The sequence below is a fragment of the Vombatus ursinus genome, unplaced genomic scaffold (genome assembly GCF_900497805.2).
Source record: "Vombatus ursinus unplaced genomic scaffold, bare-nosed wombat genome assembly UNPS02014817.1, whole genome shotgun sequence".
NCBI classification, from domain to species: Eukaryota; Metazoa; Chordata; class Mammalia; order Diprotodontia; family Vombatidae; genus Vombatus; species Vombatus ursinus.
This window is the reverse complement of record NW_020954595.1, coordinates 9,429,689-9,451,963: the sequence shown is the minus strand read 5'-3', so window position 1 is coordinate 9,451,963 and position 22,275 is coordinate 9,429,689. Positions and strand designations below refer to the sequence as shown.

The window sequence follows — 22,275 nt, the reverse complement described above, 5'->3', positions numbered from 1 at the left end:
TTGAAGAGAGGGAGGTTCTGGACTGATGAAGGAAGATGCCTAAGGAGAACAGAGAGAGAGACAGCAAAGCTCAAGAAATCAGTGAGGCTATAAAAGGAGAGAAGGGAGCCCAAACTGAGAGGGAGGTGAACTACACAGGGGTGGACAGGAAAACAGAGAGCCAGGGGAGGAGGAAATGGACACAGGAAGGAGGGAAGCTGCAAAGCTGGGACACAGTTGCTCAGGGTAGGATGAGGGGCGGGGGGGGGGGGGCGGTGTTGGAGGTGGCAGTCCCTGATATCACGCCCCTGCTGCCTTTCTCCTCCCCTGGGTGGGTGGGGCCTCAATGAGGCCCCGCAAGGAGGAGAGAGGGGAGGAGAAGGGGAAAAGGGAGAAGGGGGGGCGGCGGAGAGGAGGAGCCGGTCTGAATCTGTGTCTGTGAGGAGGTGAGGGGAGGGCAGAGGAGGGCAGGATTGGAGGGACGGCTAGGAGTGAAGGCGCGTGGCTCGGGCTCCCCACAGTGCTCCTCACCCCTCCGCCCCCCCCCCCCCCCCCCCCCGCCGAGGCTGCAGAGTGGCTCCCAGAGCAGCGTTCGGAGAAACGTTCGCGGGCCCAGGAGAGGGCCCGCCCCGTCCGGGGCCCCTCCCCCTTTCCCCCCCTGCTACCCCCTCCTCCTCGGCGCCTGCATCTCTCTGCAACTGAAGCACCAACTCCGAGCACCCCGACCGATCCAGAGGAGGAGGAGGAGAGGAGGAGGAAGGAGAGGGGAGCCTCCTCCTCCCGGAGCAGCTAGGAGGGAAGGAGACAGACAGACAGACAGACAGACAGACACACACACACACACACACACACACACACACACACACACACACAACACACACAAAGAGAGACAGAGACAGAGAGAGACAGAGAGAGACAGAGAGAGACAGAGAGAGACAGAGCTAGCAAAAGTGCGGAGCCCCATCCTGAAGTTTCCCGGGGCGGGCCGGCGGCCCCCTCCCCCGGCTCCCTCGCCCCTCCCCCCGGGCCGGGCCGCGGCAGGCGCCTGGAGTTCCCCATTGGCTCGTCGATCCATCCGCCCAGGTTGGTTGCCCCCCCCCCGCCCCCCATCCCTCCTCGGCCCGCCAACCTCTGTCCCAGGGCCGCGGGGAGCGGCCCGGGAGGACAGGGAGGAGAAAAGGAGAGGGCGGGCACTCGGGAAATCGGGACGGCCCCATCGGGGAAAACTTGGAGGCGGCGGGGAAAGGGGGCGGGAAGGAGGAGGAGGTGGGGGAGAAAGAGAAAGAGAAGGAGGGGGAGAGGGGGCGGGAGGAGGGGAAAGGGGGCCGAGGGACAACTTTTCCAACATGTGAGGCTCTGGCGGAGCTACAGCAAGTGCTTTCTTTAGCGGAGGCAGAGGCCGGAGGCCGGAGGCCGGAGGCCGGCCGAGCTGTGCTGTCCGCCCTGCGGCCGGAGCCCCTCGGAAAGGTCAGTGGGCTGCGCGGTCCATGCTGGGTTGCACGGAACCGGAGCCGGGGGATGGGGACCATAGGTTTTCTGTCTTCCTTCTTTCTTTCTTTCTTTCTTTCTTTCTTTCTTTCTTTCTTTCTTTCTTTCTTTCTTTCTTTCTTTCTTTCTTTCTTTCTTTCTTCCTTCCTTCCTTCCTTCCTTCCTTCCTTCCTTCCTTCTTTCCTTCCTTCCTTCCTTCCTTCCTCCCTCTCTCTCTTTTTCTTCTTTTTCCTCCTGGGGCCGTTGCCGCCGCCACTGCCCCCGCCTCGGTTGAACCAAATCAGAAATGTCAGTCAGTGCTGGTGAGTCAGGGGGGATCAGATTACCAGATCACTGAGAGCGGTGCCGGGCTCGGCGGGCAGGCGAGCGGGCGGGCGGGCACACACACTCGGGGCGGGGAGTGGGGTGGGGGGCGCCACCAGAGCCCAGGAGGGCAACCCTAGGGAAGTACCCAGCCAGGCGCGCGCACTCACCCACTCCCACTCACCTCCACCCTCACAATCACTCACACTCACCCATCCACTCAAACGCGCGACCCCGGGGCTGCCTCCCTCTCCCCCCGTGCGTGGTCGTGAGGAGCGGAGCAACGCCACCCGTTCCGCGTGGAGGGGGCTCGCCCGGGCAGCCCGGGCGCGGCGCGAGTGGGGCGTGCGGGACCTTCGCGGGAAGTGACAGCGGCCGCTGCCAGGTAGGGAGCCGGTGAGCGACCTTCAGTCCTTTGTCTCTTGCCGGGTGGCCTGCCGCGGCCGGACAGAAGGACGTACCTAGGCTGTCAGGAGGGGTCCGGGGCCACGGCCCGCGCACTCTGGCGGGGAGTTAGAGACGCCTTTGGGAAGCGCCAAAGGCCATGAAAACAGCCCTCCTAAGCTCGAGTCCCAAGACCCTAAGCAACTTAGCAAGTAAGCCAAAAGCCGGGAGATGTCTGCCCTCCTCCTCCTCCTCCTCCTCCTCCTCCTCCTCCCCCCCCCCCCCCGCCTCCTCCCCCCCCTCCTCCCCCCCCTCCCTTTCTCCTTCCCCCCTTTACTTCCTCCCTCCTTCCTTCCCTCCCGCGCAGTACCGGCCCGTTACAGCCCCAAAGACTCTCCGAGCCGACCTGGCTCTTCTGGCTGTTACCGGTTCTTCCAGCCCCACTTGGGGCCAAGCTGCCAAGCTCTCTCGGGCCGCCTGCCTGTCCTGCCCGGTTTGAGGCCGAAGTAGAAACTTTGGTGCTCAGGGAAGCGGGCTGCCCTCGAGCTCTGAGCTGCCGGCTGCTCTGATCTTCAGCCGAATCTCTGGGCCCTCCATTTACTGAACACGGCCGGGTGTGCCTGCCTCTCAGCCCAGACCTCCCCGCAGAGGGTCGCGGGACCGGAGGGTGCCGGGGGACTGGGGGAGGGGGGGGAGGGCTGGGTTCCGCGGGATCATAGTTGCAGAGTTTGGAAGGGACAAGCAAAAGCGCGCCGCTGGTGTGTGTGTGTGTGTGTGTGTGTGTGTGTGTGTGTGTGTGTGTGTGTGTGTGTGTGTAGGGGGTAGGGGGGGATCATCTCTGCTTTTTCCGACTGCAAATTACTGGTAAGATCAGCTTGGCCCAGCTGAGGGACCGAGCTCCTAGCTCCTTCTTCCCGAAAGCATGTTTTAGGGGCCAGCTCGGGCGGAGGGGGCTTTAGGTGTGAATCAGTCCAGGTAGGTATGAGGCTTAGATGCTCGCTGGAGCTAGGAGGCTTGAGTGAGAAGGGAGTCAGCAGCTGCCACAGGCCAGCTTTCCCTAGCACAGTGCCCGGCACCGCGCAGGTACTAAATAAATGTTTGCTCAACGGAATTGAATGGAACGCAGGGGGTGGGAGTCAGGTCTTTTAAAAGCAACTCACCGCGAAGAAGCCCTCCCTACTCTGGACCTTTCCTCTTCTTTGGTCCCTCCGCAACTCCAGATTGTCTCTGCTTCTAGCAAAATGCCCAACAGAACGGAAGAAAGCCCGCCATGCCCGCGTGGGAAGGGGCCAGCAGCCCCTTCCTCTGTTGTCTTCTCCTTCTGCCCTCAGTATCCTGCCAATGACCCGTAGGGTTCATGTCAACTTGTGCAAGGCTGGTGGGCAGATTGGGACGGTGAGGGGGCCAGCACTGGTCTCCCTCCTCCAGTGGGGGGAGGGCAACTTTATTTCCATAAAACATTTCCTCCTTTATCATGGCCAACTCTTCCCATTTTCCAGCTGCCACTGGAGTCCCTAGTGACAGAGTGACTGTCTGATCGCTAACCCAAAGGGGAGGCCTAAGCAATTCTCCTGACTTGTCTGGCTGGGCATTTTGTCACCAGTCTGTATGTATGATACCCTAATCCACCCTTCCACAGGAGCCTGAGTTGAGTAGTTAAAGGAGGGGGTTCTATTCCCCTCACCATACCAGTTCCTTCCTTTGAACCTATATTCACTTTTCCAAAGCTTGACACTATCATAGTTATTTTGAAATGGAGATATGATTTCTCAATTTATTGGAGGAATTTGGTTATGAGTTAGTCAGAACATGGAGATAGAGAACTGACTAATGGAAATAATCGAGTTTTTCAAAGGAGTGCCTCCTTGACTGAATTCAACATGATGGGGGCTGGTGATCTTAGCTGATGTAACTTAAGTCTTTCAAAGAAAGAAGCCAGAGCAATTCCCTTCTTGCTAATGTTTGTTTGTTTCATGTTTGAGTGAACTATTAACTGAAATCTGCAAGGATTGGCCTAAAGTATTAATTCCGAGTATTTATGTAATTGCTTTATAATTTGGATAGGTGACTTACTGATTGATCTCTGTAATTATTTCATTTAGGTCCTAAATTAAAAATTAATAATAGTCTGACAGTTTCTTAATTACACTTGTCAAGATTATTTTGAAGGAGGAAAGTGCTGTGTTGTAGAGTCCTAGAAATCCCCTGAAAATCCAAGCCATGCTCCCAGACCAGCTGCTGGAAGGCTCTATATTCTGGGGCAGGGGCTGCAGCCCAGGAATGGGGATTGACTTTCACAATGTAAACAGTGTGAAGTATATGAAGAATTTCTTTATGGAAGGAAATATTGGTCTTAACAAGCTGGTGCACACATCCTTTTTTTTTTTTTTTTTTGTCTTTTTTGCTAGGGTCTCTAGTAAACATCTACTAATGTGCAACTTGGGGTGATCTTATCTGTCCAGAAGGAAGCAAATTTGTTTATACTTGTGTGTTAAGTTAGAGACCATGGGCCTGACCGAACCAGCATTGGAGGGCTTGGATAGGGCAGCTGTTTTAGGATGCTCCAGCAAGCCCAGTGAGTATCTGGTATGGACTGTAGTCTCCCCCACAGAGCTCTGCTTGAACACTAGTAGAATCCCATTTTTAAAAGTTGGCTTTAATGAAAATGGGTCCCTACTGGTACCTGATCCCCTTTACCTTGATGGGCAGAGCTGGGTTTCTGGAGTGGTCAGGACAGAGGGATAGTCTAGGTTCCTTCACCTGCTGCCTCTTTGACCCAGAGGGAAAGAGGGGATTCCGGCCACTGAAGTGACTGCCTTGAAGTATTCCACAGCTCATATAAGAGAAGAGGGGGCTGTCATCTTGTGAATGGACAGGCTGCAAAATCGGAGGCAGCCTTTGTTTCTGGCCCGGCAAAATGCACCTAATTACCTGGCTGCCCTCAAAGCTGCCCCTCTTCCGCAGAATGGAGGTAAGGAAGGAAGGAAGGTAGTGAAGAGCTGGACCTAGGGCTTACATTTTTCCGCCAAATAAGGTAGGCTGCTTACTGAGCCCAGATCCAGTTTTTGGAGGCTGGGGGTGGGGAGGTTATGAAAGGAAACCCTTGAATGAGCTTGTTGCCAGTACGAAGACAGTAATGCAGTAAGAAAAAACAGACTTGAAGGAAGAGTGACTCAGTGAGTCGTGAAATCCTCAGGAAAACCTTCGTAATGGAATGTTAATGCTTTTAGACTATAGTAGATTATCTTAAAAGTCAGACTTTTCTTCTTACTGCAATTGTTGTAAATCCCTAGCTAAAGAATACTTTGAAGAAGGGTTTAGTTTTTGCTGGCATTCCTATTCTGGAGTCAGTCTGATTTGTTTTGGAAGATTCGAGAAATTTTCTGCCAACTTAGATCATGTGAGACGATTAAAAAGCTAAAATGACTAGAGAAATGAAGTACTTTCTTAAAAAGCCCCCTCCGAGCCCAGGTGGAGGTGGCTGTTTACTGCCATGTCAGAAGATGCTGCTCCGTCTCCTACCCTTGTCTGTCCTCCTCCCATTGGGGACTTGGTTTGTCTATTTTTTCAAAGGAAATAAAGTGAGTTTGTGTTGGGGCGGGGGGGGGGGGGCGCACAGAGTAAACCAAACCCAAGCTTGGGCCCCGCTGCAAACTTACTTTTCAAGTTCTTTCAGCTTGATTTTTCATCTTTTCTCTTATTTGCTAGCCCTGTGAAATAGAGCTGTAGACTGGGGAGGACTTTAAATGAAACTTCACACTTTGATGATTTTTTTTTTAAACTTTGATATATTGACAGCAAAAGGAGCTGCCGAGCTTTCATATAGCGGGAGCAGTAACGCCAAGCAGCAGTCAAATGTCTCTCCGCATTTGTGTTTAACTGCAGAAGAAAAACATGTCCATGGGCAGTCGAGGTTCTTATCAACTCTCTAATCCCAGATCCCAGCAAACCTTGAGGGCATGCCTCAGATCTCGCTCAAATCATGGGAGACGCTCACAGTTTGCAGATTAAATATGCTATGTGTTCCTGGCTCCAACAACGGGTTTTATGAGTTCACTAAGCTTCCTGTTTTAAGATCCTTTTCTGAAGTTTTTAGGAGCTGCTAAAGGCATTGCCGTCTGGAGTAAGTGGTACTTGTTAATTTAGAGACATTTTAGATATTGCATTCTGTCTGTTAAACACACCCCACATTGTAGAAAACGGAGTTATATTGAGGCGGGGTGTAGTTGATTCTTTTTGGGGGGGGGCGTTTGTCAGGTCCTTTAATTAGAAACTTTAAAGGACCTGGATTTTTTTTTTTTTGCACTTTTTCTATTTGATTAGTCTCTAAAAATCTGTCTTTTGCTTTTCTTCTTTTCTCTTGGGATTTCAATGACACTATTGAACTCAGAACCAGATTTTTTAACCACTGATTTGCCCACTTTTCAAAATTGTTTTGTGTGCTGCTTTTTAAAATCCCACAACACTTCTTTGGTCAGAAATTGTGTCTTGGCGAAGCGGAGTTACAGCCCTTCCCACCTAGTGAATGAAAAAAAAAAATCACATTGGGAGTTTCTAAATTTTTTCTTCCCCTTTCACAAATGCAGCCTCCCCTCCCCCCCACTCTCGTCTCCCTTTTCTCTTTCTCTTCTTTTCTACTTCCCTCCCTTCCTCCCTTCTTCTTTCTCTCCTTCCCTCCCGCCTTGGCCTCTGTATCTGAGCCTATACTTGTCTCACTGTAATGATGTTTATACGTTTTGCATAATAGTCTTAATTAAAAAGGAAAATACTTTGCATGGCATTGTCCAACCCCACGCCCGCCCAAATCCCCAGAGATCTGGAGCCAATTTGGTGCTTAAAGGTTATTCAATGAATGAAAGAGTGAAAGCCCATTTGTCAAGGTGCTGCCTGGTTTCAGTTCGTTTTCACTCCCCAAATTCATTGTCTGGGCAGCCCCGTCATTAGTCATCAGCGGGTTAGTGCTGCCTGCAGGCGAGGCTGCCCAGGACTTCTTCACACCATTACAGCTTGGAAAGTGTACTCTGTCGCCTGGGAGAATTACGGCTCCTGATTTCCGCTTGGCTAGGCTCGAGGTAAGTCCCCTCCCTACCTTCTAGCTGACTGTAATCCTCGCCTTCTTTTCAAGCTGCTTTCCGAAGAGATTTAGTAGGAAAGTTTCTTAAAGACTGTGTTGGCTTCACACTGTGCCTTTGTCACGGCATGCACACTTCATATAAATTGTACCTGCACCAAATTGGAACGGCCTGGGATGGATGGCCTCGAATAGCTAGCTAGGGAGGCCAATACTCTCTCTCTCTCTCTCTCTCTCTCTCTCTCTCTCTCTCTCTCTCAATCTTAAAGGTAATAATTTTATTTTCTTGGTACCTAAGAAAAAGTAATTTAACCACAAAATTAGGTGTACTAATGGGCTGGGTGGGTGCATTTTTTATAGCGTGAGGAGTCCCATACAGCAGTGATGCTGACTTCCTTAATAACTTTCAAATGTAGTGGGGAGTCATTTGACTTGCTTATTTTTAGCGAGAATTTTTCAACTGCATTTTCTTTCTTGGAAAAGGTTGTATGATATTTTAAAAAAAACCCCTCTTTTCATGAGTGGAGAGAGAGAGAGAGAGAGAGAGAGAGAGAGAGAGAGAGAGAGAGAGAGAGAGAGAGAGAGACAGAGAGACAGAGAGACAGAGAGAGAGACAGAGAGAGAGAGACAGAGAGAGAGAGAATCTGCATCTCCAATCAGATCTGGAGGAGAGAGCTCAGACTCCAGGAATGTAGGAGCCCTCACATGCTGGGTCAGTGCTAAGCTTCATTTTCTGTTTCCTTTTTCTATTTTGTTCTGGTTTGTTTAAATTTGGTTTGTGTAGTTTTGTATTTTCTTTTCTTTTTTTTTTTTTTGGTCCAAAAAAGAATTCAGTACCTGGAGAATTGGCTACATGTACAAGAATCCTGCAGGCAGCCCTGCAGCCTGCTTGAAGAATGAAGCCTTCATTAAATAAGATGTATGGATCCCTTAAAGGGAATAATCTGAACCCCAAGTTGTCACTGTCACTTTAGGACAATGCTTGCCATTCTGAGCCATGTACATGAAATGAAATCCCAGCACTGAAGGTCTCAGCCAACCTGGGAGGCTTGTGGGGACTCTGGGTGCTTGACACTTTAGATCTTGGATTTTGCATGAATGAAGTTTTCTTTAGGCAGCTAAAGAATTCAGAGGTTGAACTGATTGAATTGAGCTGCAGTAGGATGAGGGGAACTCGAATCCTTCCCCATTGGAGCAGCTTCAGGCACCGGGCAGAAATCCTTACGAAAATTGCTAGGAGGGTGGATTTAAGGATACAGGCAGGAGAAATACTGAGTTTGAAAAACAACTGAAAAAATGGCTTGTTCACACTTCAGGGCCATGATAGAAAGAAGATTAGGACTAGGGTTGGATGAGGATATGGAGCTGATACTTTGGGGCATCTTTGAAGCAACTGTCTAGAACTGGTGGGGAGATCTCTGCTTGATGGAACAGTCTGTCCTTTCCCCACAAAATCTAATGAAGACAGAAACAGGATTCCAAGAATTGCAAGTGTCATCACCATGAGGTCATTTGGTTTAATTTGTACATTTAGATTTTTTCAGAAAGGTGATAAAAATGTGCAATGCTTTAAAAAAAAATTTGTTCTGTAGTTGAGGGCAGAATCTTAGAAAGACGATGAGTTCAGGGCTAAACTTTTTTTTTTTTGAGATGCAGAATCAAGGGAAGTATAGCCCTCAATGTGCTTCATTGATGAGCTTCACTTATAGATTAATGCATAGATTTAGCTTGGTGTCTTAGAGAACTTTCTGTTTGGGCCTGGAAGATAGGCCGTGAAAAACACCAAAGAAAAAGAGAATGCCAGCTCAGGCTCTCCCTAGGATAGCCATTCCTGGCAGGAAGAATTAAAATCTTCAATTTTACTCTGCCATGTAAGCAAAGCCAAACTGCAATACCCTGAACTAAATATTTAGATGTTATGGGAAACCCATCTGTCCTGGAAGAAGAGGGCCAGCAAGCATTATGAGACAAGGGTCATATCCTTTTCTTTGATATGTTTAAGAGCAGAGGGGTCTTGTCCTTCCCTTTAGATATTTCAGAGAACTGCACCACTGGCTGCTGGGGGTTTGGTAGAGTGGCTGCTCCTGCCTTTATTCTTTCAAAAGCAGATGACAGAAAAATCTAAATTTCATATTAAAAAGAAAGCCATTCCAGACTTTTAAGTGGGATAGTGCTTGGTGTTTATTTCATATTTGGCAGATTCTCAAGAGGTTGTAGCAAATAAGCGGAAGTCTTAAAATGTTAAATGTGCTTAACTTAGTAAAGAAAACCTGTTACCTCAACCTAGAATCCCCTCTCTCCCCCTCTGTCTGTCTCTCTGTCTCTTTCTCTTTCTCCTCTGTCTTCCTCTATGTCTCTCTGTCTCTTTGTCTCTCTGACTCTGTTTCTCTGTCTGTCTGTTTCTGTTACACACACACACACACACACACAGACACAGACACACAGACACATAGACACACACACACACACACACACACACCTCTTTAATGAAATCCGCTGTCAGAGGGGTTATTAACTGGTACTCAGGAATGCAGTAACCTAAGGATCTTGTATTGCAAGCTTTTTTTTTTTCTTTCATTTTTGTCTTTGTATAACCAGTGCTCAGGGCAATCTCTAGTATACAGTAGTAGGTGATTTTAAAAAATGCATGTTGATTGGCTAATGGACTCCTTTTTACTGGAAGCTACCAAACACAACCTGTTGCAGTTCTTGGTCCTGATAACATTCTTGTTGACAGGAAGAATTGTTAGACTTGTCCCTCTCTCCTTTGTGATAATAAAGTTATCATCTGCAAAACTACACCAGCAATCACTGATCCTGTGATTAATCAGAATGCCTCTTTGTGCACACCTGTTTCATTATTGTAATTGCAAATCTTGGCCCATGTCTCCACCAGGGGACAAGATAAGGGAAAATTAGGCAGGCGTTCTGGAGGCAAGCTGTTACTATATCACAAAAGGCATGCCTATGTGTCTGCCTGAAGTCGAGTCCAGGAGCTTGGAGTCAGAGAAACACTGATGAGCTTCTGGAAGTTAGGACAGACAGTCCCCATTTCCTGTACTTGTTTTGAATCTGTAAGCCCCTTGAGGGGAGAGACTTTGGTTCTTGTTCTAGTATCCCCAACCCCTAGCAAAGTGCCTGGCACATAGTAGGCACTTAATAAATGTTCCCATAGGAGTGTTTGAAGTGGGCAATACGGCGCCTTCTGCATTTGCACTTTTGTGCCTAATCTGTCTGTCTCCTGAGAGAATCATCTGAGCTTTTTTGAATTTGGTGGTTTCTCTTTTCTCTCCTCTGGAGGAGCTCTTTTATTTAGAGATTGCCTTTAAATGACTGGAGGAGGGTATCGATATTTCATTGAAATTTAAAAACTGTTGCTCCAAAATGCACAACCTGAAGTAGCTGTTAATTTTGCAATTGTGTGTAAAGGAAAGGACAGTTCCATGAAAATGTAGGTTGTGCTATGCAGAGGGCAAATGCCACTTCAGGGAAAAGCTTAAATGGAAATGGGGGGTAGGGATTCTGAATTCTGAAAAAAAATAACCTACTTCTTTTAGGGAGGGGGATTCTCTTTCTAAACATCCCAGGAAGTGTCTTAGCAGAAAACATCTGTTCCACTCAATCAGTGATTCCCTGGGCTAAATGGGATGATAGTGGATGAGTTGGAAGGGATCACAGGTGTTGCTGCCGTGAGTTTGGGATCCTCTCAAGAGCAAGGCCGATGATCATGGCTCGTTGGGCTCATTTGGTGGAGTTATTTTAAATCTTCAGTCGCATTCAAAACAAAACACCATCAGAAGTTTTGCCTGATCTTAAGTAATTTAGAAACAAACCTTCTGGAGGAGTTGGACAGCTTATGGGCTGCTTCGCTTCCTTCCAAGTAACACAAGAAGGAGGTAGCCATGTGGCAGGATTCTAGATTTGGAGTTAGAGGCGATTGTAGGGGGGCATCTACATTCATTTTTAGGGATAAGGAAACTCAGATCTCCATAGAAATGAAGTGACAGTGAAACATAGGTTAAGAGGATCATTGATTTAAAGTTAAAAGAAATGCCGAACCCTTTCATTTTATATGTGAGGAAACTGAGGCACAGAGAGGTGGATGGACTTGCCCCAATTACATAGGTAGTAAGTAGTGGAACCAGATCTGGGAACTTCACAACCAGCTTTCTTTCTAGCACATAATTAGACTTAGTTATTTGGAAAGGTTGGACTTGGAAACTCACTTATGGTCTTTTTCAAGAAACTATAGGGAAAGGGTGGCTAAGCTACACCCTCACCGCAAGGGATGTCAACAGGTCTGGGCAGAAGTTACAGCTAAATGTGGGTGTTAGGAGACCCTATGGTGTGTTAGAAGAGCCTGTGTGTTCAGTGATATAGTTTCCAGTTTTAGTTTGGAACAAGGAGATGATAAAAGCCGGTGTTTTCCTAAATGAACTTTCAGAATTCACCTTATCCAAGTCTATAAGAAACAATTCTGTACCCAGGAAGGCTGTCTCTTCTCAGTTTTACTGAGGATCTCCATGCATCAGGGAGTGTTTCCTTGTATCCCTGGGTCTGTTCTAATAACGGGGGGAGGGTGGGGGGCCTGTTTCTTAGAATTGACTAGGGGCTCCATCCCCTGGAGCAAGGAGGACATTTTCTGACAGGATTTCTTGCCTCCCTGGGTGTTTCCACTTTGCTCACAGTTTGGCTGCAGGAGGTTTATTGTCTCTCTTACTACCGTCTCCAGGAAAGGCAGAGAGGCGTAGAATACACTGTGTGGGGATCAAAGCCTGGCTACGCACACCGCCTCTAGCCCCCAAATACCCAAAGTCATTTCGGAGAAATTAAGTGCACAGCGTTTGCTTGCCCACTGATTGGGGACCTTTGGATGCTGATGGCAATCAGGGTGAACTTCCTCCCGCTGATGTAATGATGATGAATGCAGTGCCTCTGTGGCTGCAGACAGCTCTTCTCAGTGGATGCAAAGCACTTGTTAATGAATTGGATAGGAGGGCTTCGGCACAAATGAAATAGACCTAGGGACTAAAAAGAAAAGACAAGGGGAAAGCAAAGTGGGGATTGGGGGCGGCAGAGAGAAGTGGTTCAAGTTGTATGGAAACATCAGAGGCTGCACACGCGCGAATGAGCCCCAGGTTAGGGAGACAGCACCGATGTGGAAGAGCTAAAGGATAAAGGTTTGCCATGGTTGACTCAGGCAAGTAAAAAGAGTGGGGATCAAAGCAATGGGCACTTTATCTTCTCCTAGACTTAGTCTGTGTGTGTGTGTGTGTGTGTGTGTGTGTGTGTGTGTGTGTGTATCTCCATTTCTTCCCTCTGAGATGACCTTCGTTTTACTCTGTCTATATTTTGTACATACTTGGTGGCTGTTTGCAAGTTGTTGCCTGAGTTAGAATATAAACTCCTTGAGGACAGAGGGCATCTTTTTTGCATTTTTTTTTGCGTGTTCGCAGAGCTTAGCATAGTGCCTGACACATAGTAAGTACTAAAATGTTTGCTGACTGACTAGAGAGATGAGGCTAATTTCATAGGACCATAGAACTAGGGGTGGAAAGGAGCATGGAAGCCATCTATTCCCACCCCATTGCTTTACAGATGAGGAAATCCATCCCCGAAGGTCACACAGGGAGTGAGTGGCAGACCCGGGATTTGTTCTCTGGCTCCAAATACAGACCTTTTCCACCAGATCATATTTTCATGTGGCTACATGCCACAGCTGACTTGGAGGTGGGGGTCCCCTGCTCTCATCCTCTTCAGCACTCCCCCTTCTCTCCTCTGACCCTGCCCCCACCCTAATGCAGACCCTCATCACCTGGACTATTGCAATAGCTGCTGGGGAGGGGGAGTCTGCCTACCTCCAGTTTCTTCTCACTCCGACCCATCCTCCATTCAGCCACTAAACTGATTTTCCTAAAGCATAGGGTCAACCACGTCTTCCCCCACCCCCCACTCAATAAACTCCAGTGGTTCCATATCACCTCCAGGGGCAAACACAAAATCATCTACTTAGCATTCGAAACCCTTCATACTCTAGCCACTTTCTACCTTTCCTGTCTTCTCACTCCTTACTCTCCCCCATATGCTCTTCAGTCTAGATCTGGGCCTCTTGGCTGTTTCTCACACAAGACCCTCGGTCTCTTAACTCTGGGCATTTTGAATTCTCCTTGCTCTGCTATGATTACTGACTTTCCTGGATTTTGTTAAGTCCCAACTAAAACCTTACCTTTTATAGGAAGCCTTCCCCAACCCTTCTTAATTCTAGTACTGTCCTTCTGGGAATTATTTCCTGTTTATCCTGTTGATAGCTTGCTTTGTATAGATTTGCTTGCATTTTGTCTCCCCCATTATTAGAGCATAAACTCCTTGAGGGTAGGTATTGTCTTTTGACTCTTTTTTTTGTATCCTCTGCACTTAGTACAGTTCCTGGCACATAGCAGGCATTTAATGCTTATTGATTGATTCATCCTTGACCAGTGTTATCCAGAAGCTTTGAAACGTGTTTTATTATATAGGAAGTAGATGCAAATCCTGATGTATAGAAAGAGGAGCCTTCCACCTATCATCATGAGGAGTAGAGATAAGTGGATCATATCTAAAATGCGACTCTGGGGTGAAGGATGACCTGGGTTTGGACCTTTGTATGGCAAAAATTATGACAACTTCCAATGTGGTAGAATGGGAAAAAGCCAAGAATGTTTGAGGGGAGGAAGAAAGGCTGCTTAGTTTTCTTTTCCTCTGGATGTTTCCAAGTCACTCTTGAATGTTGAGGTGGTTTTCCTCGATTTAGTTGTTTCTCACCAGTCTTTGTAGCAAGGTGATGACCATCAGCCCTGGGATGACCAGGTCACTAAAAAGCCATGGCCACCCCAGTAAAACGTGCAGATGATATTTCAGAACTGTGCTTTGGGTGGTAGTGATCAGGACTGAATTAGAAAACTGCCAAGTTGAAAAAAAGAAAAGAAAATTAAACTTCTTAGAGGGGAAAAAACAAAGAAGCACTTTTCCTCCATCTGTTTTCCTTCAAGAAAAACAACTGAATTCACTTCTTCAAGAAGATAGTAGAGTTTCTGACTTCAGACTTAAATAGTTCCTATTTTTGAAAATTATATCAATGCCAATGGGGGAGGTGTGTTATAGAGAAGTCACTCAAAGTGATATTTTTCATCCATCTTGATTTTTCATTGGAGATTTCCATATCAGAGTATTTAAATTGACAACTCTGAACACAATTTTGCAATGCCACCCATTATTTATTTCTTTATACACATGGACTAGTGAGCACACACAGACACACACAGGCACACAGACACACACCCACAGACACATAGACACATAGAGTCACAGATACAGACACAGACAGACAGACAGACACACACACACACACACACCCCATTAGTTTCTGCTTAGTAAGCCCTAGCTTAACCTTAATGAAAGTAGGAAAGACTGAAGAGGCTAAAATTTGACCCTTCATAAATGTCTTGCTCTACAGTGATACAATGTGTTGTGGTGGACATGATGAGCTGATGGTTTTTGAGGAGCTGTGTAGAGCTCCAAGCTGAACTCTAAGAGAATTAGCTGCTAAAGAATGGAATCTGAAAATAAGGTGACCAAAACTATGGATGGGGATGTGGAGGGAGAGATGAGAAGAGGTTGCAAAGTGGAGGCTCGTGTCAAGTGATTGTTCTAAGCACTATCTTGAAACTCACTCTCTCAAGAGCCTTCTCTAAGACTGAAGTTGGACCTTCAAGACTTGAGTGATCATCCCTATTTTGGAGAGGATGTGTGTGTGTGTGTGTGTGTGTGTGTGTGTGTGTGTGTGGGGAGGTGTTTTTGTGTTTGTTTTGGGTTTTTTGTTTGTCTTTTTTTCCTTTGTTGAGAGGGAGTGCTTTGTTTAGGGGAAAGCATTGGTTGAATAAGGAACCTTGGTCACTGCTTGGGGCTATATCTTGTTAACTGCATCCATTGAAGAAATGGATTTTAGGTTTGTTAGTTATTCTCTGGGTTGCTCAGACTATTTAAACAGGAGACTATGGTAAATGGTATGCCTTGAAAAAGGGACTATATTTAACCCACACATCATAGTGTGTGTATTTTTTATGAGTTTTTTGTATTAACTGGTAAAAGAGAATTACCATAACCTTCCATTTATCCAAAGTGTTGAGAATGGTCTGTGCTGGTTCATGAAAACTACTCTACATACAAGAACATTTCAAAAAGGGAGTTATGCTGTATTAATCATAGCGGCATCGATGTTGATTTTAAAATTCCTATATATGGGTGTGGGATGATTTCTTATTCAGTTTATGAACAGTGTGGTCTGGTGGAAAGAATGTTGTCATGGCAGGTGGAGGTGGGAGGCATCATAGGACTCGGGTGTATTTCTAGTCTTTGCCATTTGTAACTTTGGACTAGTCGTTTCACCTCAGTTTTCTTATATGTAAAAGGTGATGGTTGGACTTCCTGACTTTTCAGGGCTCTTCTAGCTCTGAATCTATCCTCCTGACTGTGAAGGTCAACTTTTATTGATCTGCGACCCTATGGAAGATTCACTTGATGATTAAAAAAGTCGCAGTGCATATTTTGCTGATGCTAAATAATTAATTTCAAACCTAGAAATGTATTAAAATAAAACAGCTACTGTGTTTCATGCACTATGCTATGAGATGCAGAGGCAAAAGTGAAATAATGTCTTCCCTCATGGATGTTATAGCTTAGTGATTGGCACACAATAGCACTTAATGAGATGACAATTCTATTGGAGAAAACAACATATTCATAGAAAATGAAACACAAAGTATATACTAAGTAATTTCTAGGTGAAAGACTAGCAATGGAAGTGGGAAAACAGGATAGGCTTCCTATAGGAGGTGGCAGTTGAGCTGAGTTTTGGAGAAAGCTAGGAATTCTGGGAGAAGTAAGGTGAGAAGAAAGCATATTCCAGGCATGGGGCACAGCCAGCCAAGGGCATGGAGATGGGAGATACAATGCTACATAAAAGGAGCGCCCGTCAGGCTTCTGCTTGATGTGCTTGTAGACTCAAAACTCCTACAGTAACTCCACTGTCCTCTCTGGCCTGGGGTCCACGGCCCACAAGGTGGACAGCACTGGAGCAGAGCCGGGAAAAAAACTAAGCATGAGTTCTGTTGGGGGGATGTACTTCTCTCCTATTTTGTTTATACGTCCTAACCCTTACATCACCAACACAAAAGCAACCAAAATGAAATAGGGAGAGAATGAAGGGATAGGGGCTTGAGGAAGGCAGCAGGAACATGTCCAAGGTTTCCTAAGCAAGTGATCCCATCACACACCATGGGCAATCTTGAACTTTCCTTGCGGAGTGGAAAGTGTGCTGTTCTAACACCTTTTGTTTATTTTAAAAGTGTAACTCAAACAAATGGAGGTGTTTGCACGTTTTAAGGAAGATTAGAAGACAAAGGTGCATGTGTGTGTGTGTGGTGAAATTCAGATGAATTGTGTAGTTTAAATATTTGGGTGATGGGGAGCTAGATGATCGATCAGCAGGCTGGAATGCTTCCCTGGCTTCTGGGATTTGCAGAGTTTAAAAATGAGAAATTCTTGCTTTTTCAGATGAACACGTACTACGAAATCTCCATTGGACTTGGAATGTGCATTCATGTACCTTATTGTAAAAATCAAACAAGATAGCTGGCAGCTTGGAGTAAGAGGCTGCTTCAGCTCTGAGGCTGAGGACACCTGGAAAGGAAAATTGAGATTGAGTCCATTCCTTTAACTGTTCGATAAGCATTGATGGAATAGTGGCTAAAAGCCAGACACTCTGCGGGGTAGAGGGGTATGAAAAAAAAAAAAGGAAACGGTCTCTGCCCTCAAGGCGCTGACACTCTCTAGGGGAAAGCGAAGTGTACATATGTAATCAGATACAGAACAGGCACCAAATAAACACAGGGAGATATGGGGGGATGGGATGCTGTCTTGCTGCTGGGGGTGAGAGCAGGATCTTAGAGTTGGGAAGGACCTTGGGGGCCATTAGTTCAAACTATAGCTGCTCCGATCTCAAATCAATCTATGATACTTTATTAAGTGTTTGTTTGGGATAACAACTCTTCCAGATTGGATAACAACACCCTATGTGTCTTTATTTAAGTGGTTGGGGGGGAGGATGGAGAAGGACTCGATGTTATCTCTTGGTTGTAGAATATGCCCTCTACCAATGAAGGCAGCATCACCTCTGCAGAGTTCTCTGGGGCCCCTGACCACCACCATCATCAACATGCTTATCATCAGCAAACATTTAAGTGCCTACTGTGTTCCAAGCATGCTACCAAGCACTGGGCAGTCAAAGAAAGGAACAGCATAGTTATTGCCTTTAAGGAGCTCACTTTCTAATGAGGAAAACAACATGCAAACAACATTATACTTAAATAGATATATACACACATATACATATATACACATATACATATATACACATATACATACATACATGATATGTGTATGTATGTGCGTGTGTTGCGTGTATATTTATGTGTTCACACGTGCGTGCAAAGGCACCCAAGTGGCAAAGTGGATAAAGCATTGGACCTGTAGTCAGGAAGATAAGCTCAAATCCAGCTACAGGCACTTGTTTAGCTGTGTGACCCTGGGCAATTCACTTAACTTCTGTCTGTTCCAGTATTCTTATCTGTAAAATGGAGATAATAATAACAACTACCTCCTAGGATCGTTGTGCAGAGAAAATGAGAAACTATCAAGTGTTTTGCAAACCTTAAAGTGTTATGTAAATGTTAGCTATTATCTATCTACCTATCTTTGGGTTTGGACAAGAAAAGGCCTCTTGTAGAAGGTGGGATTTGAGCTGACTATTAAAGGATGCTAGGGAAGAGGGGAAGTGGAAATTACACATTTAGTATGTGTCAGAAGTGAGATTTGAACTCAAGTCTTCTTTACTCCAATATTAAATTTCCACCCACTGTATCATGTTAACTTTCTAGTGGTTGATAAAAATATTGACCAGCACAATGATAAGCACAGATCCTTGGGGCATTTTATTTGAGAGTCATTCATTGAGAAACTGTCATGTCTTGTAAGACTCCTTTAGGGAAAAGTGGCTTTTAAGTCTGAATTCTGTGGGCGATTGTTTCAGCTTTCCTCATTCTGCCTATATAGACAGAGCTTTCCTTACTTCCTTAAAGCCCCAGGAGATTTCTGCTAGCTGACTTAGGGTGAAGTGTCTCCTGGCTCAGTTCCTTCTCAGGGTCAGAGTGGGGCAGTCTTGGCAACCTGCTTGGCTGGGGATAGGAACTGACCATGTTCTCATTTACTTTAGGTATAATTCTTTGGAGAGAGCTGATGGAATGAGAAGCCATCATGGAGGCTCAGTCCCACAGTGCCACAACCAGTGAGCGGAAGAAAGTGGAGACTCCCATTGCCAAGTGCCCCACACGGGCAGACGTCAGTGAGAAAGCAGCAGCCTCCAGCACCACATCCAATGGTGAGTGCCCATGGGCTTCCAGCATCGTTGATATTGGCTAAGTTCCCAGTGAACTGCCCATTTGCACCTGAATCTCTCTTCCTTCTATGGAGAAAGAAAGCCAAGCAAAGTAGGGGCCGAGGAGAGGGGGAGGGTTCAATCATTCTTGTTTTGACACCAGATGCAGACTTGTCCTTCCCAATTTTCTAATTGGAGATAGAAATGTGAGAGGTTATTTCTTATAGGAAGTTCCTGTTTTGGCATTTGGGAAATGGTCCTGATTAGTCTGGCAAGAGTCCAAAATGTTTAGCGTTTTACTATCTCTGGCCATCAGAATAATGAGTTTTTCCAAAAGACACAAAAGTTGCGTGGTCACGCAGTCGTTGGCAAGATTTTTTCCCCCAATAAAGTCAGCCACCGTAGAGGAAATCGAGCAGTTCCTGGTTAATTCCTCGCTCTCAGGCTAACAGGGCAACTACTGTCCTGAGGAGTTTATTTTGGAAGCCTTACGTAGGCAGATTTGCATCGCGGTTTGGGGGAAGCTTGCGAATCTCCTCAATTGTCCTTAGGAAGCGATGGCTCCCCCAGTTCCTAAGTGCTGGCTTTTAATGTTTTAATTAAACTTTCAAAAGAAGTCAGTCAGTGCCTTAATGCTAGCATTGGCCATTGGAAATAAATTCCCGAAGTCTTTTGGATAAACATTATGGCAATCGTGTGTGATTAACCCCAGGACTTCCTCAGCCTCTTTTGTCTGCGTGGGAGTTTGGTTTTCTGGGATTTTAAGAGGAATGCCTCCACCCCCACCCCCACCCCCACCCCCACCTCACTGCAGGTTAGAGCACGCCTTAGGATCAGGGAAGATGAATCAGGGAACCCTCGGATTGGAGGAGTGGGGTGGGAAGCTACCTCAGAGGACACCAAGTCTGACATATTCATTTTATGGATAAGGAAACCGAGGTCCGAAGAGGTTACTTGACTTACTCAAGATCACACAAGTGTCAGAGTTAAGATATGAACCCAGGTCCTCTGCCCCCAGAGTAAGTGCTCTTCCCATGTGCCAACATCCTCTACTTTGAAAAATTGCTATGTTTCCTGGCTTAGGAACAAAGAAGGAGAGCAGGGAATATCTGTGGTAGTAAGTATTCCATTCCCTTTAGGCAACTTCCCACTGGCCTTTGTCTCTGTCTCTCTTTCTTTCCTCACCCTTCCTCCTCTCTTTTTCTCTTCTCCTTCCTCTTACTGTCTCTCTTTCTCTCTCTTCTCTCTCTTTCTCTCTCTCCCCCTTCCTCTCTCTGTTTCTGTCTCTGTCTGTCTCTCTCTTCATTCTCCCTGTCTTTCTGTCTCTTTGTTTCTCTCCCTCCTGGTGTGCTTATGCTTTGTTTATGACTATTCAGAAATCATGGGGAGTAGTGGATGAAGAGTCAGTCTTGAAGTATGGAAGACTTGGGTTCAAGTTTTGCTTCTGATACATGTGGCCTTTGTGATGCTGGAAAAGTCACTTCACTTGTTAGTACCTCTAACCTGCAGAGCAGAACCACTCTGGAGGACCAGAGGCATTGTCCCAACCTGGAGTTCCTGACCCTGATGAAATCCCAAGTCTGGACCAAAACAAAGTAGTCAGATTTTTGTAGGTCCACTGATGGCTCTGTCATTCAAGCTTGGTGGGTAAGTTAGATTCTATCTGAGAAAAGGTATCTCCACAGTGCAATAGGTAAAGCCTGGAAGAAGCTGAAGAACTAGTTAAGATTGACTGTGTGATCTGAGTTATGCCAAGAGAAGCTCTGTCTCTCATAGGGCCAGATCACCTCCCCTGCCGTGTGTTTGTTTGTGTTTCTCTAAAGGGACCATTTTAAAACTCTACATGGTTTGCTAGTTGGATGAGTCTACAGAGGTGGATGTGGTTACTGTGGCATGGGGGGAGGTGGGCAGGGTGGCTTGTTAAACTCATTGGGTGATGACCCAGGGTCTGAGGTGATACTTTGAAGATTATTGATTTTATGTCACTTGTAATGATGTTAGAATTATGGAGAGACAGACAGACAGAGAGAGAGAGACAAAGAGAGAAACAGAGACAGACAGACAGACAGAGAGACAGAGACAGAGAGACAGAGACAGAGAAAGAGACAGAGAGAGAGACAGAGACAGAGAGAGAGAGACAGAGAGACAGAGACAGAGAGAGACAGAGACAGAGACAGAGAGAGACAGAGACAGACAGAGATAGAGAGACAGAGAGAGACACACAAACACAGACACAGGCATACAGAGAAAAAGACAGGAAAACAAATGGATAGTAGCAGAACCGTATGGCAAGTAGATTCAAGAAGCCTGGAGTGAGGAAGGCGAGGGTCCAGCTTCTGTCTCTTTGAGTTCTTAGTTTGGTGATTTGGGGCGGATGATTTAATCTTGCTGAGCTCCAGGCTTCTCTCTAGGAGTTACTTCCTAAGTCAGGGGGCGGTTGTAATCTATAAATAGGCAGCTATAGAGCTGTTTTCTGCTTTTGTAGTCAAATTAAAGTAAGAGATGGAATTTATTTTAACTAAGAATCAATGTTTGCATCATTTTTCAAAAACAAAAAATAAAAACCTCAGGAGTGTGAGTTTAATAAAAGAAAAAAAAAAACTTCTTCCCAATTCAAGCTGTCCAGAAGTGAGATGGGCTGCCTCCCTCAGCAGGTGGTGAGACTCTTTCCTCAGAGGGATTTAAGCAGAAACTGAATGTTTATTTGTTGGGGTTACTGTGCTGTGGATTCTTTTTTAGGTACAGTCTGTATTAGTGTCATAAATTCATAGATAAAGAGATGAAAGCAACTTCCAACGTCATTGAGATGATCCCTCTTCATTTTACAGTTGAAGAAACTTGGTGACCAAAGGTTCAATGACTTGCTCAAGGTCATACAGTACCAAGTGACCAAGTCAGGATTTGGACAGATGTCCTCCAAAACCCTAATATCTCCCTTTGGTGCCTTCTGCCTCAGAGAGTGGAGGAAAAGTACTGCAATATCTTCTTTTTTAAAAAAATTATTTTACTTTTCCTTGCCCTAAAATAGGCGGCAATGAAATGACTCACTGATTAAGAACACTTGTCATCTTGGTCTAAGAATGTTTCAAGGTTCTAGACCCTGGCTGGTTCTCTTTGGGCATTTGCTGAGAATTAAGGACTCAAGGCACTGAATCTGTCCCCAAAGAGTCCCAACAATGGGAGCTGTCCAAAGCGAAACATGCTTGGTTCCCCATCTTTGGAGGTCATGGAGTCAGAATGCCACTTTTTGGCTGTCCTGTAGTGTACATTTCTTTCACATATTGGTTACACTATATCAACAGTTCTCAGCCTTCTTGGACTTAGGAAACATTTACACTCTTGAAAATTATTGAGGATCTCAAAGAGTACTTGTTTACCATGATTTGTATCTATTGATATTTACCACATTAGAAATTAAAATGTCTTAGTATTAGCATTATTATAAGCATCATCATTATAATTAGCATTAATGATTATTAATAATTATTAATAATTATTAATTGCTAATAAGCATTGTGGTGAAAATGGTTTTGACTTTGTGGACGCCTAAAAAGGGTCATGGGGAAGCTAGAGGGCTCAG

General features: G+C 45.9%; 1 protein-coding gene across 2 annotated transcripts in view; it reads left to right on the top strand.

Moving 5' to 3' along the window:
• Window positions 1-1,029: 1,029 nt before the first annotated feature.
• The window catches only part of GLI3 (GLI family zinc finger 3), a 292,643-nt gene continuing 271,397 nt past the window's right edge, over window positions 1,030-22,275 (top strand). Inside the window, exons 1-2 of one of the 2 annotated variants that reach the window (XM_027835941.1) lie at window positions 1,030-1,062; window positions 18,534-18,698. In XM_027835941.1, coding sequence (XP_027691742.1) covers window positions 18,575-18,698 — 124 coding nt within the window. In that variant the 5' untranslated portion in view covers window positions 1,030-1,062; window positions 18,534-18,574. Of the gene's footprint in view, window positions 1,063-1,392; window positions 1,447-18,533; window positions 18,699-22,275 lie in introns of those variants that run through there. The other variant, XM_027835940.1, reaches the window with a different exon arrangement.